Source organism: Rhinichthys klamathensis, unplaced genomic scaffold (assembly GCF_029890125.1).
Source record: "Rhinichthys klamathensis goyatoka isolate OS25496 unplaced genomic scaffold, OSU_Roscu_1.1 h1tg000139l_1, whole genome shotgun sequence".
Taxonomy (NCBI): domain Eukaryota; kingdom Metazoa; phylum Chordata; class Actinopteri; order Cypriniformes; family Leuciscidae; genus Rhinichthys; species Rhinichthys klamathensis.
In genome coordinates, this window is record NW_026606674.1 from 939,344 (window position 1) to 963,269 (window position 23,926).

At 37.9% G+C, this 23,926-nt stretch overlaps 1 protein-coding gene and 1 long non-coding RNA gene across 4 annotated transcripts; one reads left to right on the forward strand and one right to left on the reverse strand.

The window, feature by feature from the left end:
• Window positions 1-1,772: 1,772 nt before the first annotated feature.
• Window positions 1,773-16,525, forward strand: braf (B-Raf proto-oncogene, serine/threonine kinase). Of its 2 annotated transcripts, XM_056257506.1 has the most exons (20): window positions 1,773-1,970; window positions 5,813-5,914; window positions 6,619-6,882; window positions 7,431-7,534; window positions 7,630-7,732; window positions 8,688-8,836; window positions 9,103-9,222; window positions 9,768-9,927; window positions 10,365-10,404; window positions 11,098-11,217; window positions 12,293-12,426; window positions 12,519-12,636; window positions 12,724-12,808; window positions 13,688-13,864; window positions 14,052-14,098; window positions 14,249-14,367; window positions 14,451-14,582; window positions 14,821-14,955; window positions 15,164-15,317; window positions 15,416-16,525. In XM_056257506.1, exons 1-20 carry the CDS (start codon window positions 1,803-1,805, stop codon window positions 15,436-15,438), a joined length of 2,454 nt encoding a protein of 817 aa, XP_056113481.1. In that variant the 5' UTR covers window positions 1,773-1,802; the 3' UTR covers window positions 15,439-16,525. The 2 variants fall into 2 exon arrangements, with proteins under 2 accessions (XP_056113481.1, XP_056113482.1); XM_056257507.1 differs by lacking the exon at window positions 11,098-11,217.
• A 1,985-nt stretch (window positions 16,526-18,510) lies between these two features.
• Window positions 18,511-21,811, reverse strand: LOC130089913 (uncharacterized). 2 transcript variants are annotated; one of them, XR_008807609.1, is made up of 4 exons: window positions 21,721-21,811; window positions 19,732-19,800; window positions 19,054-19,127; window positions 18,511-18,656 (listed from the first exon to the last, which is right to left on the reverse strand). It is a non-coding gene; the product is annotated as an uncharacterized LOC130089913 (long non-coding RNA). The 2 variants fall into 2 exon arrangements; XR_008807608.1 differs by lacking the exon at window positions 18,511-18,656 and having other exon boundaries at window positions 18,883-19,127.
• Between the last annotated feature and the right edge of the window lie 2,115 nt (window positions 21,812-23,926).

Below are 23,926 nucleotides of genomic sequence, written 5' to 3' on the forward strand. Positions count from 1 at the left end.
GAGCATGACGTTTTTTTTTTTGTTTTTTTAAATGATGCATGGTTGAAATGCCATTGCATAGCATGAAAAGACAACAATTCAGATTATGAACTGTTATAAAGAGGGGAAAAAAGCCCATTCCTTGACTAAATAATTTATATTATAGTGTTACATTTGTGCCCACAAATCAATACACCATATATTGTAATTGACCCATACATTTTGCAGGAGCATGTTAGACATGTTGCATTTATGTAGCAATAACGTTGATTGTGGATGACATGCCATTTTGTGAACCCGTCCATATTCGGACCTATATTCCAAACTATATTATAAGATAAAGATGATAAAATTGCATCTTAAAAAAAATCTTCCTCCAAGAATCACAGGCACAAGAGGATCATCAGAGGATCATTCCTTAATCACTAAAATATTCTTGTGTTGCAGATTAAGTTCCTATTTTTTGGTTTATTCTGTCAAACGTAATAAGTTTCATTTATATAGAGGCTTTTTAAAGCTCAAGGACACTTTACATTAGCATACACAATAGACAGTTGTAGGTGTACACAAAAAGATGACGATACTGCATAAACAAAAACAAAACAGTAATGCTATTCAAATACTACGATGTATCACAAATAACAATGAGAAAATGTTTTTGGCTAGATAATTATGTAAAAAAAAATTCAAAGTACCCATGCCTTACATGAAATTATAGTCAGAAAAAATCTAATTTTTGAAACTGACCAGTTTTATTTTTTTATTTTATATTGTCTAAAAGTTTAAATATATGCATTACGGCTTTGTTTTGTATTATTTGACACATCAGACTTTTATAAACCATGATATAGTGAGAATATGGAGCTTACACTCAAGGAGAAATCCTCAGTTTTATTCTTAGGATCAAACTGAACAAAAATATGCCATTTCATGCAGCTGTTGTTATTTGTTATGTCTTCATATCAAATTTTGATTTCATCAAATCAAACAATGTTGTACATCAATTAGATTTATACAACAGTATAGCAAACTACAAACTACTATAAATATCAGTTGTTACTCTCTATCTCCCAGTAGTATGTCTTAGTAAAGATGGTATGCTTAGTTTTATGATCAATGCTTTGTAGTTTTAAATGTGGCAGACAACAACACATAATGTAATGCAATACAATGATGATTGAGAGATACAAATACCCATTTCTCAATAGCCTGTTGTATCATTTGATACTTGTATTTTCTTTAAAAAGATATAAGAATAACGAGAAGAACATTTCTTTCCTGCAAATGTTCATCTTGAAAAATTGCTAAAGTTATTCTTATGTTTACTTTATAAAAATAATACTATTATATATTTTACTTACTAAAAAAGTGTAGAAGACTGTGAACAACAGACTTGATGTTCATACTTTAGAAGTCTTAGAAATTTGTGTACATCAGACATGATATACAGTATGTTTTGTACATCTGGCCAAATGATAGTCCTGTTGGGTGCACTCTGTTCAGTCTTTATAGGTAATATACATATTAAAGTTTATATGCAGAGCTTTTTGGTTAAAATCAGTTTCTAGATTAAACGGCCTTGAAATTGTCTACCAATCAGATAAACTAATATAATGTAGGGTAATTCAAGTAGAATGAAAGACATGGCAGAAACTGTGACTAATTGTGACTTGTTCGTTTTAGAATACACTTTAGTGCATTGGCCGGCGTCCAGTATCCCCATTTACCCCTCCATGGGTTTACATTTGGTGAATCTGTCTCCCCCTCCTGTCTCGTTTTCTGTTTCTTTCCTCTATTTTCCACTCAGTTTCTCGTGGTTTAAAATGGCGGCGTTGAGCAGCGCCGAGTCCCCACCGCCCGTCTTCAACGGAGACAGCATGAACCGCGATCCGGAGCAGGACCCGGGACTGGACGAGCTGGGAGCGGGGCTCGAACCCGCCTGTCCCGGAGGAGCGGCGATCCCCGAATGTCAACAGGACATTCCCGAGGAGGTACAATGGGGGAGTCAGGGTTGAAGGAGAGCTCGGCTGTAGAGCGGAGCTGGGCTGGATGGAGATGTTCAGGAAACACCGGCTGTAATACGGATCGTGGGGGGATGCAATGCATTGCAGGGGGGAGAGATGGTGCACCAATATATAAGTCGACCAAATCTTATATCTTGCGCTTATGCATTTTCGCAAGGTGCATTTCCGAATGACGCCATTTATAATTCTCTCATTGCAGTTCTCTGAGCCAATGTTTATCAGAAGGCCTGTTCGTGTTTCATTGGCTTTATTTCCTCACCAGACCCCGCTGCAATGCATGCATGCATGCTTCGTATCTCACCTTGCGATGCATCGTATTAATGGGAAACTACAGATGCAACTGGGAATATATTAACTGCTCGCGTCCCCTGTTTTATCTCCTTTGTGTCACCCTCTGCGTTCGAATGCATTTACATTTACATTTAAATCTGCAGTGATGTCATTGTGCTCGTGCATGGAGCCCTGCGAACGTTCCATATTCATTTTTTGACCCCGTGTAAATGTATTGCATTATGCTTCTTTCTTCTACGCTGTCAACTGCATGTCTGCACAAATCACCTATGCTGCTATAAGGGGCCTTTGCTGTTAGATGTACACACTGGGTATTACTGGGTACATTCTGCCCCTTGCTGGAACATCCAGCTTAAGTTAGTAGCTGTGTTCAGGAACATGCTGGTTATTAGCTGGTTTGACCATGTACAATGTTCCAGAAACCACAATAAGCTGGTATTACCAGCTGGTAGTTGATTTGTTGGCTGTCTACAAGCTAGAAACCAACTGCAATGTTCCAAAAACAGTTCCACTTAGTGGTAGCTGTTTTTTTGTGTGTGTTTTTTGGGCAACATTTCAGCTGGTTTCTGTTTTCTCTAGCTATCTAGAAACCATCTACCGTGTGTCAATTCCCTGCTACCGACTTAAGATGGATTTTCCAGCAGGGCATCCATTCATTCTGTTTAATTCGGAAAGTAAAAAAAAAAAGGTTTACACCGTCATGGAACAGGTCACAAATTTGTTTATTTAGGAAACTGCTTCCCTATTTTGCTGGAAGACTAGTTGGATTAAAGAGCAGCTTGTGTAAGTCATCATTATATGAGTGCTTAGTGGTAATTAGATTAATTTTACTGCTGGCTGCTGTAACAGGGTTATACTGTCTGATTATACACTGGACTTGTCTTGGTTTTTTTTGGTAATAGTAACTATATTTACTGTAGTATTGTTTTTTTGTGTGTCTTTTTTACTCATACTTTTTAGCACTGAATTCTCTCTTAAGTTAAAGAGTGGAGCACGATTTCATCTGATTGAAGAGTCCATAAACCTAGTTAACAGTTTTATTGATGGTCAGGGCCATAACCACGAAGGGTATACCATACATCTAATCTTCCCAATTAACATTACTTTGATGGGTTATGCGGTGGCAGTTTCTTCAATTTATACATTGAACTAGAATCTTGAATGTTTGGCTACATACAGTATTTGTTGTCAGCTAGTTTTTACATTACTGACTTGAATGTTGAAGGAATAATTCACCCAAAAATGTGTATTTTAAAATCTTCACCTCCAATGGGCTTAAGTCACAACTGGATCAAATTGAATTTGAGAACCGGATCAATCATTCATTAATGAATCATTCAAATACATAATTTCAATGAATAACAATTTCATTTTCAGTCTGTTCTTTATACAGGGCTATCGTATGGCTTTAGAAGCCTTGGAATATAATATGGTGTTTGTCGATTTGAAAGGTCTGGTTCCTTTCTATGAAATTTTATGTGCAGTCTTCAAAAATTCTGCTTATGTGTTCTACAGAAGAAAGCAATTAATACATGTTTGAAATGAAATGAGGATGTTTTAATATTGATAGAATTTTCATTTTTGGGTGAACTTTTCCTTTGTAGAGAAGCTGTGGATGCCTGCAAGTATTTCATGTATTGAGCTATTTTAAACTTATGTTGCATCATGTTGGAAACAGAGTAGGGCCTATATTACCACATGGGGTTTGCTTTAAGAAAGGCTTGTAACAAATGTCTGTTTAAGAAACTGTCACCAATCTTTGACTGCTAGGAGTTGATACTGGCAAGACTACTGAGAAAGTCCCTTGTCACGGGTGCCTTTTAGCTATTTCTTGCACTAATTTGACTAGTAGAGCCAGTTTATCTGCACCGTTGATTAGGAATCAAGTGGCAGCTTGACTCTCGGAATGCAGGATTTTTAATCAGAACTAAAGTTAGATGCACTTAAATGTGCTATTTCATGGGGGTGTTGAGGCATTCCAAGTTTCTTGACAGTCTGCTGGAAAATTGCTTCTCAAAATGGTGATCATAATAAAGTTTACTTGTAAAGCTTTGTAGCACTGTCAGATTGTGTTCACTTGGCTGGGACATTTTCCAACAAACTTGGAGTGTTTTATGATGCTGCTTGTATTGCTTGGCAAAATTGAAAAATGTTTATTGGCTTTTTAGAACAAGTACTTTGCTTGGATGTTTCCTTGAGCAAATGCTTGCAAACCATTGCAAAATAGGCTTTGAGTGCATGTCTTAACATTGGATAAAAAAATGATCCGCCTCAATTGAGTGCATATGTTTTTTGTGTACATTTTTTTAATTTATGCACGTCGTCTTGGTGTTTCCATTCAGCGTTTTTTTTCCCTGCAATATTCCAAAATTTGCATAAAAATATGTGGATGTTGGAAACATAGCTAACCATGACCTCAGGCACACAAATTGTTTTAAAATTGTGCTATAATTAAATGTATAAAATTTTCAATAACTAAAAATAGTAGTTTACTCATCTCCTGACAAATGTCTCGGATGTTTAAAAATATTGACATTGTGAATCTCAGAAGATTTTGCATAAATCGTACATTTACAGTATCAGATCTGTCATTTTTTTTATGTGTGTTTAGGGACATGAATACAAATTGCAAAAAAGAAAAAAACATGTTTCCTGAAGATCTCTTCTGCTTCCATTGGTTGGACAGAAGGATAGCCCCGCCCCTAAATGTACACCATTGGTTGAGCCACTTTTGTTTTGTCAGGTTGTTTGTGTTCCTCAAACAAATGGAGTAAAGGCCTGTTCACACCAAGGATGATAACGATAAAGACATAGGCCTAGTTTTTCCTTCTAAATGTAAAAGAATAGCAGTCCACACCACAGCTATAATGATAACAGCACAGTAAACAATATTGTTGCAATCACTTACAGATTTTTTTTTTCTAGCTGATGAACAATAAAAACATTGGCAGCCAATCAGAATCAATCCTGCTTTAAAGAGCTGGGGCATTTAAAGCAGCTGACAAACACTGCAGCACGCGCTTATCATAAACTGATATTGTGCGTTGGCATGGACGCTAATATAGCTATTGCTCTTTGCGTGAACGCCAACGGGCCTTTTGATAGTGCCATGTGCAGTGCAGTTCACGCTTTTTGGGCAAATAAATCTATGAATGCATGGCATAAAATTGTCTCAGCAAATTGCGCTTAAGTTGGGACTGGAAAAAGTATTTAACAAAATATAATACACAATTCGGTTGAAGCAAGTTGATGCATTTTGAAGCTGTTTCTTTGCTAGAGCTCACTGTCAGTATTTGATTTGCTTCACACCTCAGACTTAATTAATATTGCATATTTACTGTGGGCAGGGCCTGAGACAGCCGTCCAGTGTCAGTTTTTACAGCTTAGTGGAGACAAGCAAGTGATTCTGTGTTAATTAGATTTAGCACAGTCATGAGGTCACTTGTACAATCAGTGGAATCTTCTCATAAAAAGGAAGCTGGGAAATTTTGGTTTGCTAACTCTCATTTTCTTTGCAGATATGGAACATCAAACAGATGATTAAGTTAACCCAGGAGCACCTAGAAGCCCTTTTAGATAAGTTTGGAGGAGAACACAATCCACCATCTATATACCTGGAGGTGAGTTGGCCCGACAAAGAGTTGCTGTCATGGGTGTGTTGATGTTGTACAGTAAATGAAGTGACTAGAATTAATACCATCTACAGTTACAATTAACTTTTGGCCTTTGTTCCAAACTCTAGTGAGCAGCCTAAATAGGCAGCATTTTAAGGCATCAAAGGCACACTCCCAACACAACGGCTGTTCTAAAAGTTAGGCATCTTTGCCTATGTCTTGTTTGGGCAAATTCTAAGGCAGCATCCAAAGTATCCACCCCACTCTCCAAATCACTACAACAAGCCTAGTGCAGAAATCTATGCAAGTGTGTGGACAAAGTGGGAGAAATCATTTGAAATAATTCAAGCGTTAAATAAAAATGACGTTTTCCTAATATTTCCTTTTTATGTTTATTAGAGTATTGTCGTTAGCTTAGCAACATGCTAGTGGAAAACTCTGTGAAACGACAGTAAGTTGCCTACATAAAACATTGTCACTCCATGACAGTTAAGATGCTGCTTTGGGCAAATAATTTCTCAGTTTAAAACTACTGAATGAATAGAAAAGGAGGAAAAGAAAAGAGGGAAAATTTCACTGCTTCAACAAAATATTTCCATCAGGTGTATGCAATAACAGCAAATGCAATCCTCCAAAAGGTTCAAAACATGAGCAGCCATTTATGTGAAACATTCATAAAGTCTTAATGATATATTTCCTCCACGCCACAGGCCTATGAGGAGTACACGAGTAAGCTGGATGCATTACAGCAGCGGGAACAGCAGCTTTTGGAGGCTATTGGAAACGGAACAGAGTTTTGCTCCTCGCCGACACTCACCCTGCTGGATGTGAAGGGACCAGGCGCCCAGAGTGCCCCCGTCACCCCAAACACCTTGGCTGTCCTGCAGACCCCCACTGACGCATCACGAGGGAATCCCCGCTCGCCCCAGAAACCCATCGTAAGGGTTTTCCTGCCCAACAAACAGAGGACAGTGGTGAGTTACTGGATATTATTTGTTGCTGAATACTTAGTACTGTTTTGCTTTTATATGTAAAATTTTGAAAAAGTACCAAAAAAAAAAAAAAAGGCCGTAAACTTAACTATATAAATGCTATAATAGTATGTAACTAATATAATACTGGCTTTATGACAGAATATCAGGTAAGGGATCTGAAAAATGGGGTGAGTTACGTCTGTAATGTTTTGCCCACAGCTGGATTTGAGAAGTTCTGTCATGTACAGATGTGGTAGGATGTTTTGACAATTCTTCACAGTAAGGTTTCAGGCAGGGCTTTAAAACGAGGTTTTTGAAAGGAATTTCCACTCCAACCAGATTGTAGAGCGGCGGGAGTCCATGGGAAATTAGCGAATATAGGTGACCCCCTTTATTTTTGATTATCTGCTCAGCTTGTCTCTTTTGGTTTAGCAAAGAGAAGCCGCTGTATGAGTAGGAGCCAAGAAATCAAACGTGCCCAGACGTAGCCACAGTCTCACTGCAAGGAGATAAGTTACTCGAGTAAGTGGTTTATGTGTGCGTTTCAGGTTCCAGCTCGTTGTGGGATGACTCTGAGAGACTCTTTAAAGAAGGCTCTGATGATGCGAGGCCTGATCCCAGAATGCTGTGCGGTCTACAGGGTTCAGGATGGGTAACAACTGTTCTAACCTTCACTAGTGCAAAAACCAAGGTTATGTCATACTGCCGGCTGTACTTCACATTTAATGTCTGTCCCGCCCACATTAGGGAGAAGAAGCCTATTGGCTGGGACACAGACATTTCCTGGTTGACGGGGGAGGAGCTCCATGTTGAGGTTTTAGAGAATGTGCCACTGACGACCCATAATTTTGTGAGTATGATGAAACTGACCACAAGCTGTGGCTTAAAGGGGACCTATTATGCCCCTTTTTACAAGATTTAATATCTCTAAGAGTCTATAAAATACCCTCCCAGATCATTTACTATAGCATGTCCAATTTGCTCCTTTTTGAGTGTGAGCAAAAACACGCCGTTTTTGTGTGTGTACCTTTAAATGCAAATGAGCTTCCCGCCCCCTTTCCGGAAGTTCCGCCCCCTTTTTTATAATTTATATAATCATCTTTTGCCACATTAGCCATACAGCATGCTAACAAGCACATTAAGATTCGGAAACATTCACAAAATATGAAGTGCGATACTTGTTCTGGATATGAGGTTGGCATTGACCCATTTTTCAGAATCAACTTTTGTGCAAATCCAGCGTTGAACTGACTCTCGTTTGCGAAGCAGTCAGACGTAAAATGATTTGCACAAGCATATCTGACTTTACCTAATTTCTTCGGCACATTTCCTTCATAAATTAAATTCATCCACTGTGTCCTCAGTGGCTCAGATGCCGTTGATTTGTACATCCAAAAACAGAACATTTGTAATGTTTATGTGGCACAGACATTATATCAATAGGTGCTACAGCGAGGATATAAACATGGCAGTGTTTCATAAAAAAATAAGGAGTGAGTAGATTTTTACCATTATAGGCTGGTTGTTTACACACACTATGGACACACATCAGTGTTAAACATCATGTAAAAGTGAATTTTACATAATAGGTCCCCTTTAAAATAAATCGGAAATGACAAAGAGAAAGTTAGAGCCAACAGTTCACATGTTATAGGTGTGGTGATTTCTATTCTTGATTTTACTCTTAAAGAGTTTCTTAAAGACACGTTGGCCTCTTGCTCCTCCACCTTGACTGTATATATTGTGCTTTGGAAACACCCAGAAGCTTCGTAATAACTCAAAGGGTTATTTCGGTGATTAAACAGGTGCGAAAGACCTTCTTCACGCTGGCCTTCTGTGACTTTTGCCGGAAGCTGCTGTTTCAGGGCTTCCGCTGCCAGACGTGCGGCTACAAGTTCCACCAGCGCTGCAGCACAGAGGTCCCGCTCATGTGTGTCAACTACGATCAGCTGGAGTGAGTGCTCATGGGAAATTCTTTCACTTCTGCTTTATCCATTAAAGGGTGAAATTTGCTCCACACATAATACACGGTGAAATAAAGCATGTAAATAATATTTAAACTAAATATTAAAACAATGTTTTTGCCTAAGTTTATTTCTCCTATATTAATATTCACTGTATTTGGAATAATTAGCAACTTATGGTTTTGTGCTGTGGGTAATTAATTATGCATACTAATATATTTGTACTGTTGTTCTTATTATTTATATTTTTGTTCAGTTTACTGCTGGCATCAAAATTTCTAGTGCACCACCCCATTACCCAGGAGGAGATGTCATCAGAGGGCACGACACCCGTTTCAGAGATGTGCCCCTCCCTCCCTCCATCTGAGTCCACTGGGTAAGAATTTAGTCCACCTCTGTGTGTGTGTGTGTGTGTGTGTGTATATATGTATATGTGTGTGAGATTTTTACATATGCTTTTGAAAGACGCCTCGCACTCACCAAGGCTGCATTTATTCTGATAAAAAAAAAACAATAATATTGTTAAATATTATTACAATTTAAAATAACTTTTTTCTGTTTTCTATAGTTTAAAATGTCATTTATTCCTGTGTTGGCAAAGTTGAATTTTCAGCAGCCATTACTCCAGCCTTCAGTGTCACATGTTTCAGAAATCTTAATATTGTGTGGAAACGGAGACATTTTTTTTTTCCAGGATTTTTGATGAATATAAAATTTAAAAAAGAGCATTTATTTGAATTTGATAGAGATATAAATCCTTTTGCAGATCAGTGTAGTTACTGCTGTGTCTCTTTTAGTTGAGAAATTGTAAGGGTCGCCTCAAGTATTTACTGGAGTGCGTTAGTGACTTTAACAGTGACTTTAATCATGCACTAAGCAAAATTTCATTATGCTCTCCTGTATTTTAATTTTTTTCTCCAGGTCTCTTTGCCATCCTTCTGTGTCCCCGTCCAAATCCATCCCTATCCCACAATCCTTCAGACCTGGAGAGGAGGACCACCGCAACCAGTTTGGCCAGAGGGATCGCTCTTCCTCGGCCCCTAATGTCCATATCAACACCATCGAGCCGGTCAACATTGATGTGAGAACTGGACATTTGAACAGCTGATAAATATATTTTAGACCATGTCTAATATGTATTTTAAATAATTATAATGTAGGTCCCACTTCCTGAATCTAAAAAAAAAAAAGAGTATAATATAAAGGTGAACTATTTAGTAATATTACTAAATATTAACATTGATAATATTTGATGTGTGCTTTTATTTTAGATGCATTATATTATTTCTTTAAATGAATATTATTTTAAAATAAATGAATCTATATTAAGTGTTACAGTTGCCCTCAAGCACTGCATCACCTCCATAATGTTAGTTTATCATAATCTTGTTTATTTAAGTCTCTGTTAATATAAATGTTTCTTATACCACCAACAAATTTACAAGGTACATTTGTGTCAAAAGTTACAATTGCCCCGGACTCCCCTAGTCCCTGCTAATCGGTGTTATTCCTGTACAGGATTTGATCCGTGATCAAGGCTTACCGAGGTCAGATGGAGGTAAGGGCTGTATGAAACAGAAAACATAAACTTAAGACGCACTGAATTCAAATGGCTTTCTATCATCCCATGTCTTTGTGCTATCTTTGTGTCATTGGCCTTAGAAGTTTGGGACAGCTGTTCCATTTCACCCTGCCTGCTAGTAAAGCTGACAAATAGGCCTTTCTCTCCCCTGCCCGCTTTGTGAATTGCTTCTGCCCTTTTCTTTATCAACAGCGGCCTGCTGTAAAGTACTAATTTCTAATCACTGTTCTCAAAACCTGCCCCCTGTCCTTTGTTTCAAAACATGTCCCAGAACATTACAGTATAAGTAAACATCCAGTCATCATTTACTCACCTTCATGTTGTTCCAAACCCGTGCGACTTTCTTTTTTTCTGTGGAACATAAAAGATGTTTAGAAGAATGTTCAAGCTGCTCTTTCCATAAACCAAATGTAAATTAAAAGCATGAAAGAAAATCAAACACGTTTGGAATGATACAAGGTGATTAAATGATAACATAATTATCATTTCTGAGTGAACAACCCTTTTTTGGATATATACAGGAATAAATAAAAACTGGCTCTGTAATACACTTGATCATCTCTAAATGAGCTCTGAGAGTAGACACAGGATTGTGGGTAGTGGGTGACAGGAAGTGCACCTGAGCTTCAGGGGCCAGTGATCCCGTGTCTGTCTCTCTCCCCCCTGCAGCCCCCTCGCAACACCCAGCCCGCTGCTTGAGGAAGAACCGAACACGGACCTCAAGCCCCCTTCTGTCCTCCCACCCCAATGAAATTGTCTTTGATTTTGAGCCTGAGCCAGTGTTCAGAGGTAGATAGGCCTTTGTGCGTGGCTGTGTCCCACACCTTGTCTCGTCCTTTGCTTGTCTGTCTGTCTGTCTGTCTGTCTGTCTTCCACTTGTGTGTTTTGTTGATGTATTTCACTCCTCCTTGTTTGAATTCTCACTTTCTCTGCCACTTCTCTGACACGCACACTTTAACTGAGCTTTGAACTCCACTCACTTCTCCTTAACTCAACACACTACAAACTCACTTAGTAAGACACAAATTGTACATGTATCAAATTTCTACATTTTAGATGTACAGGTCCCTCTCTTTCGGTCAGTTTTGTATATTTTAGTGTGCATGCACATTTCTAAATTTAGATTGCCTTGGCCATTTATCTAAAGCTCACTTTTAGTCATCTTTAAAACAAAACATAATTTAATTACACTGTTAAATGTTATTTTTTAAGCAAATCTCAAAATGTGCATTTCATACTATACATTATAATCTTTTTGAATATTTTTTTATTTTACTTAGCTTTTAATATATATATTTTTGTATTCACTTTTATTTAGATAAAATAGTATTGAATTTTAATATGAGAGCCATTTATTAGTTATTGACCATAACTTGAAAACAATTATCAGCTTATTGTATTGGCCAGTAAAAAAGTTTAAAAAAAAGTTTTTCATCTAACATTTATATTTCATTTAAATTAACAAAAAAATTTTTTTTTTACTAGATTTAGCTAACAATAACAACAAAGGTATTTGCCAAAATTTTTATATCAGTGCATCCCTACTTACAATACTTCAGCGTACACAGCTGTGTGAGATATTTTTGGGGATACTTTAAGATTTTGGCTTTTCGGAAAGAGACGGGATGTGGCTCAGGATTTGCTAGTATACTTATATTTGAGGCATACATCACCCGCAGCCCCGTTTCACACTGCATGGGCTGTGACGTGCCCCTTTCCTCTCTTTCTCTCCCTCATGTGACCACACAAGATTTTATTCCTTTCCTTCTGTCGTCTTCCCCTCTTATTCTGTTTTCTCTCTTCTTTGGCTCCCATATTTCCTGTTGAAGTAACTTTGATGTTTCTCGACCTCTTGCAATGCCAGGCTCCACAACAGGCCTGTCGGCCACACCTCCTGCCTCCCTGCCTGGTTCCCTGCCCAATGTGAAGGTGTCGAAATCGCCGTGCCAACCGAGGGAGCGGAAGCCATCGTCTTCATCTGAGGACCGCAATAAAATGGTAAAGATTTTTTTTCTTTTTACCTCACTTGGCACATTTAGTCCAGGTCTAAGGTCATTTTAATCTATTTTATCTAATATTTTGCTCTGTAGAAAACTCTAGGTCGACGGGACTCGAGCGATGATTGGGAGATCCCAGAAGGTCAGATCACCCTGGGACAGCGGATAGGATCTGGCTCCTTTGGAACAGTCTACAAGGGGAAGTGGCACGGTGGGTCCTGTGAGAATGTTAACAGCATTTGGACTTCAGATTAATAAGAAATGCACAGAAAAGGCTAAATGTGTGTCTTCCTCACAGGTGATGTGGCGGTAAAGATGTTGAATGTCACAGCCCCCACTCCACAGCAGCTACAGGCCTTTAAAAATGAAGTGGGTGTCCTCAGGTAAGATAAGGACTAAAAATGCTCATTATTGCAAAACAGGGACTGTATCTGTCCAAAATGTAGGTTTCAGGTAGTGGTCAACTGATATAGTTTTTCTTTGTTTGTTTTATGAATACCATTGCATAATTTTTTTTTATTATTTTAAACATTTGTATTTATTTAATGTTTATTGGAAGAAAATAATCAAAAGGGTTTTTAAACTATCCCAATTGTTGGTTACAAGGTTGCAAAAAATCTATTTATTTTAATTTAATAAAATCGTTTAATTAAAATCAACAATTAAATATAAAAAAAAAAAAAAAAATCTCATATGATATTTAATCTGACCTAAGATTGCCTATCAACATGAGGGTTAAGCACTTCGTTTCACTGACCATTGATTTTATTGAATTAAGAGTTTCCTATCATTCATTAAGCGATGAAACTTGAAACAAAAAAGGAGAATATTATTAAAAAAAGTGTGCATTTCATAATCGTAAATGTGTTTTTATACATGTAGGTTTAGGTTGCAGATTAGTATTTGAACAATGACTAAAAAAATGCAATCATTATTTGTAAACCTTATATATTTGGTCATTAAATGTTAGTCTTGTGTTTTTGAGTCAAGTGCTACCTAGGATTGTCCAATACCAAAATTTCAGTTGTCGGTACCAATACCAGTAAAATTTCACGGTTCTCTGTACCAATTTCGGTATCATGGCAAAAACACGCAAATACGCACAGGAACGTTTGAAAGGAGCCGTCTATTGACCCAATACTTGACCAGTACTACTGGTACTTCTGGTAAAATTTAAGTATCTACTTGGTATCAAAGTACCCCTAGAGCTGCCAAAACATTGTTCTACCAAAGCTTATTGAAAAATTCTTTATCTCCCACAGGAAAACCCGCCATGTGAATATCCTGCTCTTCATGGGCTACACCACCAAACCCCAGCTGGCTATAGTTACACAGTGGTGTGAAGGCTCGAGTCTTTACCACCACCTGCACATCATCGAGACCAAGTTTGAGATGATCAAGCTGATTGACATTGCCCGCCAGACGGCCCAGGGCATGGAGTGAGTCACTGGATCGATTAGAGAGAAATCACAGATGATCACTATAGCAGTGTAATGTTTAGGAGTCAAGAATCCATTCAGTCTTCTGGCTTCAATAGAAAGTGTGAAACCTACTGCCATCATGATACTAAATTGTTCAAGTTATAATGCATGAATTTAACACTTTTAAATATTTTTTTATCCACAGCTACCTGCACGCTAAGTCCATCATCCATAGAGATCTGAAGAGTAACAGTATCCTTTCTAATTAAAGACTGATTTGCTGTAAAATGTCTTATACAAAAATACAGGTCGCTTTTGATAGGTATATCAATTTTACAGTGATGTCCAAGCCTATGTGCGTGTACATACGCTTCTATATTAGCCTTAACAGCACCTCCCTAGATATCTTTTTGCATGAGGATCTAACGGTAAAGATTGGTGATTTCGGTCTGGCTACGGTGAAGTCCCGATGGAGTGGCTCACATCAGTTTGAGCAGCTATCTGGCTCTATCTTGTGGATGGTGAGTCAAGGCACTTGTACTAGCTATGAGTATTTCTTTTGCGCCGAGATTTGCATCTGGACTGACTCATTGGTCTTCTTCAGGCTCCAGAGGTGATCAGACTGCAGGATAAAAACCCATACAGTTTCCAGTCGGATGTCTACGCGTTCGGCATTGTGCTCTATGAGCTCATGTCAGGGGCTCTGCCTTATTCCAACATCAACAACAGAGACCAGGTGAACCTCATCAATGCACTTTTTTTTTTACTTTTCCCCCCAAATATTTTGTCTAAATTGATTAGTTACATAATCATGAGTAGAACTCATGCCTTATCATCAATTTATAATGTTAATGTACTGTATGTGTAATGTACTAGTAGTAGGATGTCTATGACTTAAATCAAGTCTGTACTATGAAGGATTACTGCAAATATCTGAATATTGGAAAATGTAATGAGCATATCTCTCCTATCAGATTATCTTTATGGTTGGCCGAGGTTACCTTTCCCCTGACCTGAGCAAAGTGCGCAGTAATTGCCCAAAGGCCATGAAGAGACTTATGGCAGATTGTTTGAAGAAAAAGCGAGAGGAGAGACCTCTTTTCCCTCAGGTAATGTTGTGAAACATTGTCAAAGGCATGTCGAAGTATGTTGCCATAAGATGGCATCAGAGTGTCATTAACAGAATTTAACAGAATATATTTGCAGCTTTATATATTTAAATATATTAGATTTTAATATATATATATATATAAATAATTTTTTATATATTTTTATTTAGTTATTTTTTCTTATGTATATATCATCTATTTATTGCAGATCCTGGCCTCCATTGAGTTATTGGCACGCTCTCTACCCAAGATCCACCGCAGCGCTTCTGAACCGTCCCTTAACCGGGCTGGCTTCCAGACAGAGGACTTCAGCCTGTACGCCTGCGCTTCCCCCAAGACACCCATTCAGGCTGGTGGCTATGGCAAGTACAAATAGACAAACATTGTTGTACTTTTTGACTTGTATTGCATTAATTAGTATGAAAACTGATACAAATCTGTCCTTTGTGTCCCCTTTTAGGTGAATTCTCAGCGTTTAAATAGTGCTGCAAATCCTACAACTCCATCCCTTGTCAGTTTTTACGACGTCTTGTGTTCCTACGGTGGGTTCATCCATAACACAGAAAAGGACTAGTTTTCAAAGAATGTGCTGTTTTTCTTCCTCTTTACCCGAAGAGCTACAGCCTCAATGGAATTGCTTTAAAATAAAAAGATCTCTGCAGGGTGTCATTGCTGAATTTACAAAAATGTCATAAACATCACATAGGACAACTCGATAATGCAACGTCCAACAAAAAACGACTGATGTGAGGACACCAATGCCTGGTCACTGGAAAAAGAAAAAAAAGGCATAGATTGTGAAGGGGATACAAATCTTTTCCCCAAGGATGAATGGGGTTAGGATTAATTATATTGGAGCACAAGCCCCGCCTTCACTCCGCCCCTGGAGGGGAAGAACACGCAGCATTGGCCAATCAGAAAACAGGGTCCATATTTGGACTAGTGGCATGGAATGATGGAAAAATTGGCATAAGAGCAAGGACGTCAAGTTGCCGTTGTGGAGAGGTGCTGGATATCAAGAGATAACTTGAATGATATTTCAAAAACGTTTCTTTCTCTTGCAACGAGTTTGTTACGTAACGTTGCCTGTGGCTGGAGTTGCTAATAATAATAAAAAAAATTCTACAGGGTCATACGTTGTAGATAAACAGACCCAGTATTATTATTTTTTTGTTAGAGGCAGTTTGTGAGCTGGGGTAAATGAAGCAACCATTGAAAAGAACTCTTTTTTTATAAATATATTCTGTAGGGACTTTGCTTTTAATTTTTTGTCAAGGCAAACTCTAGTATCTTTTATTTTACATGTCACATCCCCATGAATGCCCCACGCAAAGAAGCCTGGGTAAACGTTTTTAGACTCTTTTGGTTCGGCACAAATTCTATCAGACATTTCCGAGGTGGGCAAAATCAAAGCTGTTTCTGTGCTTCTAGAGAATGTGATTATTTTGTTTTATTTTGTTTCGCCACATTATAGTAGCTGACGTCATGTTTCTGAATAAGTCAAAGGTCATATTTGAAGTTTCTTGTAGAAAAAACCCACTGTATAAAGCAAACACGAAGCCTTGTTTCAGATGTGGGTGTATTTCAGATGTATATCTGTACTTTTCACTACAAATTTATGCTTAACTGTTGTTATTAGAAGCCATTCTTTTGAGGCCATAATGGTTAACTGATGGTTTTTTTTTTTAGATTTCATTCGTCCACAAGTCATGTGTCTCTTTGGACCTTGCACCGCTGGATTCATTCCAAAATGTTTGTTCACAGGTCATAGTTTTTTTTCTTTCTTTTTTTTTCATATAGTTTTTTCTTGTGTTATAGACAGGCAGGCCTGCAAAGTTACATTAATTTATATTGCTTTAATTTTATTACTTTTTGTTCGGTGTTGTTTCAAACTCTGGGAGAGGTGTGTATATGTATGTGTGTATATATATATATACATATACATTTATTTTCTCTCACCCATTCTGTGATTTGTTGAAATGGACATTAAGCAGTGTGTCTGTGCACTTTGTATAAATGACTGATGCAGATAAGCAATTTTGCCTTTTTAAAGACTTATTATATTTTGTCATATGAAGAGGTTAAAGCATGGTTACCGGATTGCAAAATGAATGAAAATTGATTTCAAAAGCAGGCAGGGCCATAGGACACTAAGAACCAAAGCTTAAACCAACCTTCTAAAGTCATCTGTGTCCACCTTTGCCATTGACAGAGAACGGTTATCTGGATCTTCGACCAAATCTATTCACCCTATGATTCAAACTGGCTTCCTCTGTTCCTGCTCACAAAGTGCGACAAAGCGGCGGCTCTTCGTTTCACGTTGGCCCAAAGACTTCTGCGTCAACCCTCTAGCATAGCTTTGGGCTGTAGTGACACTAGCACTGTGTAGCCCTGAAGTTCGCCTAGACACTGTGGACGGTGGAAGTGCCCTCCTAGGAATGCTTTTCATTATTTCGGCCTCTTCGTATTGAAAAAAAGTGGCTCCACCTCCTTTTTTTTCTTGTACGAAATGACGCATTTTTGCTTTCGGCTCCACAAAATGCTTGATGTTGCACATATAACTGAGGCTCTGCGCTTGGTTCACCACTCGTGCTCTGTTACAAAAGCAAGGACACGCGCTCCATCTTCTTGCTTCTGTTGAGATGGATTGATTTATTTATTTTGAGTCTCTTTTTATTTTTATAAGGATGATGCTCTGTGAATTGTTTCAGCCACTTAAACTTGCCATTAAGGAGAGAGGAGCTCCATGAATCCTGTTGGTTGTGACAGTGGTCACTGTTTTCACATGTATAGTTTCATTCTGACAAGACGTTTGAATGGACTTGTTCTCAGATTAAGCTGGTAAACTTATCATGGGTTGCGTATGGAGATAGTAGAGGTGTATTTTAAGAGTGCTGTATTTATTTTCTATGGGAATGTTACTGAAGAAGTCTGACTTACGAAGGACTGATCCTTCTTTATTCTGGAATACTTGGGGACGTACTTGATTACAATTCGGTGAGGTATCCTCTAAAACCATTAGTCTTTCACTACCCAAAAAACATTTTATTTGCTTTTTAAAGCCTTCACCAAAAATGTCCATATCACATTCCTTTCTGTTGCCTTGCCTGCACTTTAAACCCCCACCCCAGTGCAAGATCATTCAAGTGAAAAGTATCATACAAATGTTTGGGAGACTCTTTTCATCTGTAAATAGCTGTACAAAGGAAGTACTGTCCGTTTGCTAGGAGGCATGGAGATAAAAAACAAAACAATGAAATGACTTCAAATGTTTCAACTTAAGAAATGACAACGGTTAAGACATTTTGATAGATGAAATTCTGAGAAAATATTTCTGTGTAAAAATATTTAAGACTGTATTATATAAAAGGAAAAAGAGCTTAATGTATTTGTTGTGAATATGAAAACTGATATATTAAAGAAGTGCATGAAAACTGTAATGCTTTTGTGCGTTTATTTTCATTTCATTTGAAATTCAATGTGAAGCAGTGCTTGCTTTTACAAGCCGTCACATTTAACACCGGTCTTGACACTGTATTCACCCATATACTAGCTTTTTTGGCTTACAAAGTGTTATCTGACTTTTAAGAAATATTTTCTGTAAAAGCGCTTTTGGAAAGTTTATGAGGAGTTGCCTTTCTCTCTCATTAGTTCTGCCCACTCTTTTCTTACGTGGCCCCTCCAGATGCTTTGTTTCAGTCCTTAAGAAGAGATGCTTTGTAGGTTAGGTTACAAAACAGACGATCTCATAGCTTAAGTAACACACAATCTGCCTTTTTTTATCTAAAGATGAAAAAAAGCTTTTTTTGTATTTTGGAAGCTATTGAAAACTAAATGCTTGCTGCAACATCCATGGGTTAGTAAATACAAGTCTAAATTCAATTTTAAGGAAAGTGAAAATATTTATCATTTTCTTGTTCGTTTTCCAGATTTGATATATGATTTAGTGTCTGATATATTCATGATGTATGTATGATGAACCTTAGCAAATCACTATATTTCATATATAAATGTTGTATCTGGATATTTTTTTCTCAAAACCTGAATATAGTGCAACACTGCTCTATTTATAAGTAAAACACGATACGAGTTCTCAACTTTTCAGGATTTGTGACTGGAATCCTACATAACTCCATCTCTTTCAGACGAGCGTGGGATGTCCAGTTTCATCTCTGTCAGGAATAAAAAAAAAAAAGTCAAAATGAACACAAGGTATCAGTATGTTACTGCATTCATTATTGCATGTATGTGATGTGTTGTATGTTAAAAGCTTGAAGTATTATAAATAATATTTTTCCCATGTAAACCTCAGGGCACTCCCTGGCTAATGCACAGCGGCGTCAGAGCATTCAGCTAGAGCAGACCCTGCATGCACTGGACACACAGTATCAGCGGGAGCTGGCCGGAGGTAGAGGGTGCACAGCAAGTGTTTCGAAGATCCCTGGACCACCTTGGCAGCCGAAGTGCTGTCAACAGACCTTTGGCCCTGCCTTCAACCTCCCCTTCCTCCTCAAAACAACCCAAGCAGGCACCCTTGCAGTCCTGCTGCCCAAACCACATTGTGTGCTCGAGCTGCATTCATCTGGACATTTACTGAGCAACAAACTGCATTTTGTAACCCAGGGGCACATATTTACTGAATATTTTAAATAAATCTGTGGCCCATTTATATTAGTACTCAATGGAATCATAAGGTTGTATACTAGTTTTATGGTTTGAAGCAGTTATTATCATAAAGAGATTTTTATGTTATTGAATCCTGGGAAATGTACTGACCTGTCACAGCTGCAGATTCAGTGGCTCCGCCCACTTGCATGAGTTTGACCTGCCACCTGCCTGTAGAGCCTGTGAAATACACATTTAGCAAAGCATTATCTTCCAAATGCAAGGTTTTTTTCATGTCACACAAAATAGCAGATGTATTTCGCAACAAAATGCTCATAAGAAAATAAAGTTGCTATTTTATTTTAAAATGTGTCATTTTTAAAAGAGTATTGTGATGTTGTTGCATAAATCACTACACTTTTCCATTGTCAGTTTAATAGTTACAAGTTTTTTTTTTTCACATGGTGTACACAGTAATGATTTTCATGACCTTTTCTCTTTCATACTATAAAAAACAAAAGCAAAAATCATACATCTCAAAGTTGTTAATGGTCATTCATATTAATTAATTAATTAGATACTTATTTTAGTTGACTATGGTATGACTAGGATTTTTTTTAATTGATAATAATAATATTTTTCAGATAATTTTGGAATAATGTTCCACTAGTCATGACGAATACAGAGCACTGGGCGTCTCTCTCAACCTGATGTGAGGCTCAAGTTGAGATAAGCATTGATGAAGTCGGTAGGACCCTCCAGCTGTGGATAATGAATTGTTTTAGCTGAAAGGATGCAGATTTAATCATAAGCACATTAGTGGATATTTTTAATGGGTAGCTGTGGTGCAGTGAGCTGTGACCATCACTAATACACATAAGAGCTGTTGAGTCATGGAGACAGGTTCGAGTCCAACTTCAATTTTGTCAATAAATACAAAAAAGCACCATATATATATATACACACACACACACACACAGTTATTGTGCTAGGAATGATTAAGTTCTTAAAACTGACCACGCTTGAAAACTAGTTTATTAGTATTATATTACCAACAAAAAAAAAACAGCTTTGTGGTTCAGAGGCTAACTTTTTGCTTTTCCGACATAAAAGTCTGAATTCAAATGCCACATGTCCTAATGTTTCCATGTAACAAAAATAACCCCTTCAAGCTAAGTAGAGTGAGACAAAGCCTTGTAGTTTTACATGCCAGCCCAGATGATGTGTTGTTTAAACAAGAGTCTTTGAAGAACAAAACTACAACAGAGACCTGTTCAAATGCAGTAATTATTTACCTTTCTTGACAAAAGAAATTCACACATGACCCAAAAACAAAACAAACCATACCTCATCACAACTTCAGTGGCGTAGAGGATAATAATTTGCCTTCAAACATGAGAGTCTGGGTTCAAATCACACAACTGTTAACTTTTCCATCAAATAAAACAAAACTCTTCATAAAAACCCATCCAAAACACCCTTGCTCAGTTGATAAAGCGTTGGGCTTTAATCAAGGAGAGCTGAATTCAAATCCCGTTCTTGGTTATGTTAAATTATTGTGATTATATCCAACAAAGTGGCCAAAACAGCAGCTCTCAGTGTGAATGCCACAGTGGTGCAAGTGGCTAAACACACATTCTCGGCTGATAAATTGCATTGGAGACATGAAAGCTTCATAGAGGACGCCCTTCTTTCTCGGCTGATAAATTGCATTGGAGACATGGGTTCAAACCCCACCTCAGCATGATTTATAGTAAAATCACAGGGCTTATCCAGGTGAAAAGAGAAATATAAGTTCCAGCACATGTCTCAGCAAGAGATCTGTGGCTCACAGGTAAGAGTGCTGCCTCATGGTTTCAGAGGTTGCTGGTTCAATCCCAGCCAGATCTCCGCGATACGAGTGAATGCTGTGTGTGTGAAGGGGATGGGGACGCGTCGGGTCCCCCCCCGAACCCCGCCACAATGTCCAGCAGGGGTTATGCTTCTTGATACCATCAAAAAGAAAAATTTAGCAGACTCAAAATTTTGGCCCGCCGTCCCTTCCCCAGCTATTTAGGTTCCCATCATTTGCTTTTTAAAGGGGTGACCCTCCAAAAAGAAAATGATGGTAACCTACATGTTTAGTGCCAAACAACAACATTCACACGTTACAAGTCTTACCCGTCCATCAGCAGAAGTCCATCATTACAGTGAATGTCTGTCCAGTGTCCACACGTCCCAGAGCTCTGCTTCTGATGACTGGACACTCCAAACACATCCTGTATTCTGTAGAGGAAACATACACACAAACATTACTACATACTGAATAACTAAAACATCAGAATTTAATGTCTAAACAATAGTTAAATGTAATAATCGGTTACATAAACTAAAGTCCAGTGTACAGTCCACTGTACTGTACAGTGTAAAAAATATATATAATACATAGTATGAATGCTGAATCAATAATAATATTTTGGTTCAATCTATTGTTCTTTTAAGTAAGTTACTGTCTTACAGGCCACAGACCAATAGGAACATTGCATAGAAACAAACACCCTCCTTCAGCTGTGAGTGCTGACCAAAAAATAACGCTGTAAATTTTTACATTATTTGGAACTTTTAAGGTCATGATTATGTTAAATAAACACTATAAACAATTAATAAAAAAAATTAGATCACAAATCTAAGTGTTATTGGGTCATAGGTAGTTATTTAATAGATTATAGGTAATATATTATTACTTAAGGTTAGACTGCAACAACGATTCTTACTTCATAATATGAATATCATAGGGCGATTCATTCAAAGATTATAAAGGCAATGCAAAAACAACTGATTCATTCGTTATTCTACAAGTCTGACTGTGACTTCAACAAGAGAGGAGAATGTAAACAAAGTCTGTGATAAAGCTTCATAGAGGACGCCCTTCAAAGCCTTCATAACTGTCAGTCAAATAACAAGACTTTACGTCAAAGACCACAACAAAATGAACGTTTAGTGCGTTTCAGTTCATGTTTGTTCATTTTATAGTCACAATAAATGCAACATTCAATCATCACGACAGAATCTAAATAAACTGACATGAGCCCTGCTATGAAATATCAGAAAGCAACAACACATAGCTACTTAAAAACTTAAACATTGACTTAAGAGCACAGAATAACGACTTTAAGTCTTAATAAGATAATGCAAGAGAAAAGCACTTTATCTGTAGTTTAACGTTAAGTTACATACAGTTGAGTCGCTCGCGTGACATCTTTGCTTCCTGAACTTTATCGCAGCGTGTGTCGGATTTGTTTGTTTATGGTCTGAAATATGTGTTGTTAAGTGGCATTAAGATACTGTCATCCGCAGTTTATGTATTTTAAACGGTCTGCACGTATTGTGGCCCATGGTTGTGGCCACTGTAACAAGCATCATGTTGTCAAGCATCATGTCAAGCATCAGAAGCTGTCAGACTGAGCCTGAAACTCGTTGACGCCGCCTAGAGGAGCGGATGGAAAACTGCACTTGAGTTTCGACCAAACGAGCCGTATTAGGCCAGCTGATTCAAAGTTGTATCAAAGGTCACTGACTATATTCCAAAACGTCACACATATTTTAACACTTTCATACTCAACAAAAAGTCCCTATTTTTGTTAAATGCGAGAAAGGCAAGTGACAAACACGTGATCATCGGCTCCCTCTTGTGGTCAATAAGTGTATCTGAAGCATTAATAATTGAAACGACATTATAACCAAGGGGGTAATCCATCGACCGGAAGTTGAAGCCGGCCGGGTGCCGCCATGTTGTAGCAGAACTTCACTTGCGTTAGCATTTCCATTGACTCCCATTCATTTTGGCGTCACTTTGACAGCGAATAACTTTACATCTGAGGCGTTTAAAGACTCCATTTGTCCATTATTTATTTCTAAAGAAACACGACAATGTATAAAGGGCTCCATTACCTTCTATGTTACATTATGGCCCCGTAGAAACTTTTTTGTAAAAATAGGCTAACGATTGCGTCATAACCACTCGACTCTCTGTCGCACTGTACAGAAATTACCGTACAGACAGGAGGAGAAGCTCGCAGGCAATCGGGGGGACGTCCCGTCAAGGGAGAAGCCCATAGATAATGAGTCCATAAAAGCAACGGAATACTTACTCCTGCTGAGTTGGAACTGAGTTCCAATGAGATGGCTCTGTCCACTTCTTATACTGTCTATGATTATAACCGAGGTGGCGGCATTATAAGTGACTGAAATGTACATGTCAATTAATATATTTTCCGACAAATCTATGATTTTTAAAGGTCTGTGTTCTGTAACGGAAACATTCAGAGTACAATGATCTACCAGTTTCAGAAAATGAACCAGAGCTCTCAACTGATGGGGTAAAACA